Source organism: Empidonax traillii, unplaced genomic scaffold (assembly GCF_003031625.1).
Source record: "Empidonax traillii isolate 1590-97213 ecotype Southwest subspecies unplaced genomic scaffold, ASM303162v1 scaffold145:size929809, whole genome shotgun sequence".
Lineage (NCBI taxonomy): Eukaryota > Metazoa > Chordata > Aves > Passeriformes > Tyrannidae > Empidonax > Empidonax traillii.
Window position 1 is genome coordinate 748297 of NW_020955338.1, and position 9471 is coordinate 757767.

Consider the following 9471-nt stretch of genomic DNA (forward strand, 5'->3'; position numbering starts at 1 on the left):
GTTGTTTTGGAATGTGTGTCAGTTCTCTGATTCTCCCCCTTTGTTCATCATTTACCATTGTTTGTAGACAAGCCTGACTTCTGCTTCCACGAGAAAGACCCTGGGATCTGCCGAGGTTATTTTACCAGGTATTTCTACAACAAAGAGACAAAGTTGTGTGAAGTGTTCAAGTATGGTGGGTGCCTGGGAAACCAGAACAACTTCAAGAGTTTGGAAGACTGCCAGAGTACCTGCCAAGAAAACTGTGAGTCGTTATCTTCATTATCCTTAGTTTCACCCTTGCATAAACAGGGCTGTGTTTTGAAGGTATCCTGCATGGGGAAAAAGACACCTTAGGGTACCATGAGGTGGCACTAATTTATATGTGAACTGGACAATAATTATACATATTTTAAAATAAAATACCAAAATTAAGAACATGGACTAAAACATTTGGTAGGCACTGTTTAATATTACAGGATTCCTTTTTTACTTTTCTCTTGACAGCTGACCTAAAATCTGCCTGTTTAATGTCATAAAACACTAATATATATATTTTTTTAAACCACACATCTGCATATGCTCTTTTCAAACCAAGTCTCACAATGGAAAGAGGTGCCCATCAAGGAATTTCTAGTCTTCATCCACTTCCTTGTCCTACCAGTTCTAATGAATTGTTCTACACCAGCATATAATACCCTTCAGAACTCCTCTCCCCTTGCAGAGTCCTTCATTTTATTCACAGGGTGAATACAACTGCCAATCGAGAGCCTCCAGATGCTTTTATCTCACTTGCTTCTTGTGTACCTTTTACCAGGACTGTGCCATAATCTGTCATTTTGGCAAGGGGAACTCAAGCTTATTTACACTTGGAGTAGGAAAGACCCACTATGTTTTTTTTAAAGAAAGATTTTTTATACATATAGAGCCATGTGCTCTCTCCCTACCTTTGCTGAAGCATTTCTTCCTGGGCTCTGATTGAACTTTTACCTTTTGGACTAAAAGCTGCAGAATGATTTTTTTTTTCCTGGCTTTAGTCTGAAATAACACCTCCATGTAAATTTGTATGAATACCCAAAAACAAACAGAGGATTAAGGGCCATTGCCATGGTCTAAATAGATCAAAGTTTTTATCTTTGAGATATAGAATCATTAATACCAATTTGGGTCCTTTTTTCCCTGATTGTTTTCCCTCCTTTTTTCATTTAGCAAACTTACTGCCAGTTGTCACAGTTGAAGAGCATCCTAACATCGTGAACAGCAGTTCCCCAGCAGAAGAACCCAAAGAAATCCATGGCATTTTTGGTAACAATTTGCTTTAGATGTTTATAGTTAACCCTTTCATGCAGATATTCCTTGGTTTGTCCACTCGTTTGTTTGAAGACGTGGCAGTTGAAATACGTGAGCACAGTGAAGTCACTAACACTAAAACTCGCTTCATAACCACTTTCTAGTCAGTAACACACGCTTTGAAAAATGTTTTACTTACAATTGCAAAGGTTAGAGTGTCTGTTGGTGACATAAAAATAACCTTGACAAACCGTTTTTGATTTAAATCTTGCGTCGGTAAAACTGAAGAAGAAAAAGGAACCCACCCCAAAGTTGTCTCAGCAATCTCAGCTTCCTATGCCTTTGGGACTTAGAGAAATGCTGTCTTTAAGTGGCATCAGTGCTGGCATTGAGTAAGACCAGTGGGTGCCAATCTTAGCTGATTTTCAGGGCTTGCTTGTGTCTAATTAACCCATCACTGCTTCACGTCCCACACTCACCCCTACTTTTCCTTTTCTTTTAGTAAATTTGCTGCCAACTGCTCCGAATGAGGAGTCCAACACTCTGAACAGTAGCTCTCGAAAGGAGAAACACAACCAGTTTCCCATTTTTTTTGGTAAGTTTTTTGCATGGATTGCTTTTCCTTTTCCACCCATTTCCTGACATATCCAAGACTGAAATAATGGGCTCTCATGTGTGTCAAAGGATTTGGTAAGCAGAGAAAGTTGAAGCCAAGGAAAAGATCGCTATTTACAGATCTTCCATAAATATGGAAAGTGGAAGACTGACCACATTTTGTTCTCCTTGAAAAGTGTGCACTTCCAGAAGGTCTGATTAATACAAAAAGAGCAAAAGCTGTGATGCAGAATTCTTTCAATCAAAATTAACATTTTTTGATGATCTGTTAGGCAAGTGATTTAAAGCTCCTTTTATCCATTAAAAAAGAACAATATTTAGATTTTAGAATACAGAATAGTATAATATATATATTTTTATTTTCACTGTGGCCATAATAAACTCAATTTTGGTTTGAGTGTAAATTAATTTTGTGTTGCTTCAAGGTAATTTTGCACTATGGATGATAATGTAGATAAGACTCTGGACCTTTACTGGGGAGGGATAGGCTTTAGCAGTTTCTGCAGCTGGACACTGTCCACTATAGATGACTTGGTACTTGCTCACACTGTAAAGGGTGATTGAATTTGAGGCATGTCATTTTTATGATCCACAGTCGTGCAAGAGGAAACAACAAACAGTTGGAAAGAGCCTGAGCAGTCTTACCAAGTATTTATGTTGGTTTTTTGCATTTACACTCGCTTGTACTTTTGAGGACTGAGTGATGGCTTAAAGACTTATTAAGGTTTTTTGCATTTTATATGTTCTGTAAGATAATGGGCCTGTAGGATAAAATTCCTGTGCTCTTTACTTGTAATGGTGTGTCTAATAAAGCATGATTGTGTGTTGTACTCTTATTTTCTGCCTGCACTGTGATCCACATGTACTGTTTGGTTGGTATAAGTTTCTGTTATGGTAGTGTTGTTTGTTTACCACATAAAAAGCATCAATTATTCAATATCATCAATATCTGTTGCTCAAATGACTGAATATAAAACAGTAAAGCTTTTGGCATCTTATTGTACTGAAAAATATGTGAATTACTTAAGATCTAGTAATAAGTCCAGGGACATACACATTCCTTGAAGGTTTTTAGTCATAACATGAATCCCTAAATCCTCAAAACCACTAACCTATCCCAAGAAAAGGAGCATGATTCACTGTGTTTTCCCAGAGGAAAGGGGGTTTGATTGTGTCAGCAACAGAGACTTTTCCTGCACAGCAGATTTTGAGAGTGAGAGGTGAGGATAAGAGAAAGAGAGGACTTGCAGATTGCTGGAAGAGGGGAACAAGCACCAGTAGAGTCAGTGCAGCTGGATGGGTCAGGTGGAAAGCGTGACCTTGGAATGACCAGTGCATTTCAGTACAAAGTCTGAAGACCCCCCAGGTTGTTCCCTACTCCATAACCTTTGTCTTGGAACTGTCTGCCCCACAAATTTGACTGTGCACATATGAGGCCAGGAGGAGCAGTGTGGGATGGAGTGGTTGATGTCGATCTCCTCAAGCGCATGCAGAGTAGCTGATCTGCCACTGTTACATCTGTTTTTTGCATGTATGTTGGCCTGGCTACATGTATGTAGTTTTTTTTTTAACAAGAGCAGTAAAAAATTACATTTATTTACACTAATTTACATTAAATTAACTAATCTAAATAAATTGCATTTAATTAGTAAAAATTAAGCTAAAACTATTAAAAAATTAAAACATTTTTGAAGGGAGTTCTCTTATAGAATACCTTACCTCAAAACTGACATGCTATTTCATCTTAACTTCAGGACAAAAAAATGTCTTATTATTAGTGGTACTGTAATAACATCAGATTATTAGATGTCCAACATAGTTCTTGACCTTCATAAAATTATACTGTTCTATGGCCAAAATAAAATCATACATAAACCTATGAAATTTCTAGGACTATCATCCATGAATTTTCTTCAGAGGGTGAAGATTGTTCTGGTCTTACTCTGCTGCAGTATCTAAACTAATTTTTTTCTGGGCGAATTAAGGAAAATTGAAGCTAAGAATCAAAGCTTTCATTTTTAGATTATATGAAGTGCTCTGTGGTAGAAAATCACGAGCACTTTACCTATGTTTGATTTCCAAGTTTTAAGCAGGTAACAGGATCGAAAGTCAATTTTCTACTCAGCAAATACGGAATAGCACACAGATGAGGGTCCTGTTAGTACTTCTCAGAGTAAGGGTCACACCTTTTGCTGATGAATTGACAGATTTCTGTTTGCTGCGGTGGATCTGCAGCGATTTATACCTGCAGAGTGCTGTCAAGTGCGGATGACTCGTTGTTTTTCACTAGTTTGCCTCCTTGAAGATTGTTTTATTTTCACTTTGCTGCAGCCAGGAATGAGAAGGCCAAGTCTACACATTATCAAAAATCTGGCAATAAATCCGAAGCTTTATGGAAGTCACACGCTCGTGTTTAGTGAGGAATGGTGCTTATTGTATTCTCCTTCGTCCTGCTCACCAAGATAATTTCAAACTTCTTTTGTGCTGTGATTCATCAGCAGTTCATTGTCACACAGCCCCAGCTAAGCCTGAGGGATAAGGATGGTTGCTGCAATGCGGGGTTGGCATCATTTTTGATAAATGTGAGCCTGTATCTGACTATGCACGTTTCAGAGATTCCCAAGTTTGATCACGTCATCCATTCACACCGAGGGGGGTGTCTGGGATTCAGGAAAAGTCTTATTATGTGATTTGAATCTTAAACCGTACACACAGGTTGTTTAGGTAGCAGTGAAGGGTTAGGCATAAGAGTCTTTTTATGGATAAGAACTATAGCCTTCTTTATAGTACTCAGTTTATACAATTAGTTTGCCAATTTTTTTCAGAAAAAAAAAATGAAATACTGCAGTTTAGGGTTTTATTCTCTCACCAAAACAAAATCAGCCAAATCACCAAGAAACAGGAGTAACAAAAATGGAAGATAATAGAAAAATCTACACTGTATTTTGCTGTTATAAAGCCTGAACCCCAATTGAGAAACTCTTTAAGAGCTCCAGTTCCAAAACTCCACCTAAGAGACATTCCAAGGTCTCAGTTCAAAAGTTTTTGATGGGATTGGTACACTTCTGAGAATCACTTTGCATTTCACTGTACTGCAGTTTTCCAGAAGAAAACCTTACACCTGAAAGCATTTGACCAACCCAGCTTGGAAGATTTCATTTGTCATTTACTTGTATGAATCATAAGTTGTTTTTCCTGCTCAGGGCCTGACCAATGCCAACTGATTTTGGCCAATAACACACACTGCAAACCCAAGTTTATGAGCTTGATATTGGAGATTTAAAACAAGTTTAAATCAGACATTTTGGATAAACAGAAATTGCATCAAGGGCCGTAGGATGGGCCATCGTAGCTGTATGTATGAAAAAGTTAGAAAGCATTTAATGAGATTCATCAGTTTTGGGTTTGTATGATCCACTTGATGTTAACATGTAATGAGTTATGCCACGCGCACTGTGAAAAAACCCCACCCTACTGAAATGTACTTTAAATTGAGGAAAAAAAAACAGAGTTAAAATCAGCATTTCCATGTCAGGTAGTCTCTCAAGAAAGTTGGTATCTGTAATTCATAAACCTGTAATGACTAGATTGGGGAAAACAATTATAATAGCATGGTTTTATTATTATTATTATTATTTTTATTATTATTCTTTTCAATCTGTATTCTTTCCTTTTTATATAGTTCTGTGGGTTGTGGGATTTTTACCTCTTTCATTTTCCTTTTTTCTTCACAGAAAGAGCAGGAGAGAGAACTTTTCAACAGCTCTCAGCAAAATGAGGTTGTAAAATCAAAATACGTGAGGCAGAAACTCAAGAACAGGCATAATATCTAAACTTACTGTTACATCTAATGCACAGTACATATTTTATGTCTGCAGTAACTTGAAGTTACCAGGTCTTTTAGTGATCAGTATGTTAAAATGAATTCATAATTTTTTATGATCTTCAGCAGACAGGAAATGGTGATGAGTAATTTAATTTTTATTTTAATATACCGTTTTGTTGAAGAAATGGCTCTATGTGGCAAAATGAAGAGGTTTTTTTCTTTCTGGGCTGCTTCTGGAGTTGCTCCTGTGAGAGTGAAGAATAGGCAGATATTCTGAAGATAAACAGGAACAGTGTTTTGTATCTAGGGCACTTAACTAACAACGAGCTTGACAAAGACCTACCTGATTTTTTGGAGGAGTACAAAAGGGATCCTGAATAGCATTTGGACACCTATTTGCCTGTTGCATTATTCATACATAGGTAGCCCATGGTTCCCCTAAAGCTTGCAGGTGTTATGGGAGCTCCTTCAGGAGGGGTCTGCGGACTCACTGGAGAATCCCCCATACCAGATAAGTAATTTACACTCCAAAGTATATATTTAAATCCTTTTATATAATGAGCAAACCTGTGCTGTTTGACCCTTTCCTCACTGGCAAGCCCTCCTGCTTTGTTCTTTTTAGGTTCATAAATCATCAGGTTAAAGTAGGTAAGCTTGTTTTTCATGTTGCTGAACAGGTGCTTTGAAAACTAACATCCTCTCCAGCCAGAGAGAAATTCAGCCAGTCCCACTAGCTCAAGAGTTCTCAGATAGAGCAGTACCAAAAGCATTACCTCAGTTAACTTAACTACCACCCTCATTAAAAACAAAACAGATTCATGTGCATTGTACCATGTTGTGGACTTCTGCTCTGGACCCAGAGCGAAACTTAGTCTTGCAGTAACGTCACAGTTATAGAAAGAAATTAAGTAGTGATTGTTTCATAACTTGAAACTAACTTAGTCTATCTTGAAAGAACAACTCACTCCATTTTTGAACTTCAGAATTCTTTTTGGATAGTATGATGCTGCTAAAGCACCTTCAGATATGTTATCAATTTCATTTTACCGTCTTAGCTTTTCATAAATCACCATTCTGTTTATTTCCTAGCAATTTTTCATCCTTTTTCACCAGGAAAGTTTGGCTTTTATCCTTGTCAGATGACCTTTTTTTAGCAGGTGTCAGACACGTCAGACACACAAGATATAGCACGTCATTTCTGGATATTTCCTTGTCAGCCTCTTGAATTGCCCAAGTTAACTCATGACTTCTTGCTTTCAGCACCCCACCAGCATCCCGCTTTTGTGCCACAGATTGTCTTCAGCTCTGCTGAAACACAAAATTATTCCCTAAGAATTTCGCTTTGCTTTTCCGCTGAACCGCTTCTACCTGGCTTTGTATCCTCAAGAGGCTTCACATTTCTGTTGATGCATTCAGATCTCAGCTCCCTCAGTTCTGCTGCTTCCTGAGGGACAATGACACTCCTCACTCCTTCAGGTCCTGCACTGATGGCAGAGTGGCTCCCACTCAGCTTCTTGCATCCTGTACAGCAATTGGATCCGTTCTAATTTTGTATATGAGTCACTCCAGGGCAAGAGATAATGGAATTCTTTCAGGTTCGGGAGTTCTGGCGTGGGTTTGCTTCCTGAATTCGTTCCAGTGCCCAAGCACTTTGGATACCTCAGGTTCATCTCCCAGTGTTTCAGTTCTCATACTCTTACTTGCAGCGTCCATGAAGAAACAAGCCCCAGCCTCCCTTCCGGAATGGTAAAACCCTAATGCAGCACTAACACACCAGCGGCTCCCTTAATTTGTGCACTTCTTCTTCACACTCAATCCTTTTTTATTCTGTGAGTTACAAGCTACTTTTTTAAACTGCTGAGTGTTTTCTGACAGACCAACTTCTGTTTCTCAGGTCAAGCTTTCTGCAGTCATTCAACAAACCCAGTGTTAAGCTTCTGAATCTTACCTTGGAAGTGCTGGGTACTTTTACCTTCTTTTTGCTTTCAGAATGTCTAGCAGGAATTCCCTCCATTATTACCAGAAATATTTACCATATTCTTAAAGCTGTCTAGGTTTCATTTATTTCACTTCACTTGCTACAAGCACTTCCCTTGAACCTCCCCTAACTTAGTTTGAGTGCCATCTATAACAGAAATGGCAATTTTGTCACTAACTGTATGGGCCAGGGGATAACTCTAAGGTAAGCTTCTGCTGGAAATTCAAAGACAGGATAACATTTACCATGGTATTTTTTGTAGCCATGAATTCAAAGACACTTGTGTGAAGTGTCCCAGATTTTCAGGAGGGAAGAATTAAATTTGCCGGTAAATGTTGCAATAAATTTCAAATAATATCGACGTAACAGGAAGCTGATACACTGCAGTCTCTAACCTTGCTTTTCTTGGTATTTCTAGAACCACCTCCCATCCCTTCTTTGTGCATGACCCCCATGGATAGAGGACTTTGTAGAGCCAAAGAGTTGAGATTTTTCTACAACCACTCGAGCAGGAGATGCAACCCGTTCAGCTACAGCGGTTGTGGTGGGAACGAAAACAATTTCACCTCCAGAAAGTCATGTTTGAGGATCTGCAAGAAAGGTATGGGAAGTGGTTCTGCCCCAGACTATCACAACAGGTAAATATTATGCACGTTGAAACAGTCTCAATGCTTTCGGTTGTAAGTATTGAGCCTGATAAAGCATGAGAGTTGAAAGCCTTAGAAAAGTGAAAACAGAAACCAGAAGACAGAGCTAGAGAGAGGAAAGATGAACAGTAAAGTACAGTGTACAAGAACAGAAATAGCACAGCTTGGCATTGCTCAGGCATATGAAGGCTTTAGGTAAGACAATGTTGTTGTTTTTTTTTTTTTAAGGAGATTTATTGAAATAAGATTTCTCTCATTTCTGGTAATCTTCTGATGTCTTCTAATCTTACTTAATTTTATCTTTAGGATTCAATAAGAAAAAAGGTGGAAGAAAGTTAATAAAAATCAAGAAGAAAAGAAGGAAACAGTCAGTAAAGGCTCTGGGAGAGGAAATCATCCCTGAAAGAATACAGTTCTGATTTTTATGGAAACGTGAAGTAAACTGCTCTTCACCTGTGAATTAAAGTCTTCAGTGTACACCATTAAAATATATTTACTGTCCTGATTATTTTGGTTACATATTATTAAGCTGCTTAAATTTTTACTATGTATTCCTCATTCATGTTAATAAATATTATCTTTTATTTTGATAAAGTTTTTTAAAATGTAGTTTGGTTGTATATAATTGTCAGAGCTGCAACAGGTCAACAGTCTGTGTGAGTATATAATTCACAATGGTTAAAAGGTAGACAAGATTCAAATTCACTTTATTACCCCATTATTCTCTTTGAATTCTATTTTTGTACTAAAGAAAGCATAATGCCTGTTAAAGAATCATCACTTGTCAAGCATGATCATTTCCATCCATGATTAAAAGTCTGTGCTATAAAGAGGAAATAGACACTGGATTTGCTTGAATCACATTTATTTTAGGTCATGCAGGCTGGATTAAACTCCGTTGAAGTGCATATAATTACAGTATTGTAAAATGAATGTGAGATCAGAATTAACACACTGATACCCATAAAAGGATTACAGTTAAAGCTGTAAATGTGTTAAACAATGAGGCAAATATTTGCAACCATTTAAAAATATATATGTTGGGATCACTGACTTTTGTCCTTGTTAATGAATTAGACTCATGACTAAGCTTTACTGCTGAAAATGTAAGCAATTATGCATTCTAAATACCAGAG

The 9471-nt window shown here is 37.7% G+C and overlaps 1 protein-coding gene across 2 annotated transcripts in view; it reads left to right on the plus strand.

Moving 5' to 3' along the window:
* The window catches only part of TFPI (tissue factor pathway inhibitor), a 32523-nt gene extending 23594 nt beyond the window's left edge, over positions 1–8929 (plus strand). The window contains exons 5-9 of one of the 2 annotated variants that reach the window (XM_027884440.1): positions 68–244; positions 1189–1284; positions 1772–1864; positions 8107–8289; positions 8642–8929. In XM_027884440.1, the coding sequence (XP_027740241.1) occupies positions 68–244; positions 1189–1284; positions 1772–1864; positions 8107–8289; positions 8642–8754 (662 nt within the window). In that variant the 3' untranslated portion in view covers positions 8755–8929. Of the gene's footprint in view, positions 1–67; positions 245–1188; positions 1285–1771; positions 1865–2479; positions 2721–8106; positions 8290–8641 lie in introns of those variants that run through there. The other variant, XM_027884441.1, reaches the window with a different exon arrangement.
* The last annotated feature ends 542 nt before the right edge of the window (positions 8930–9471 follow it).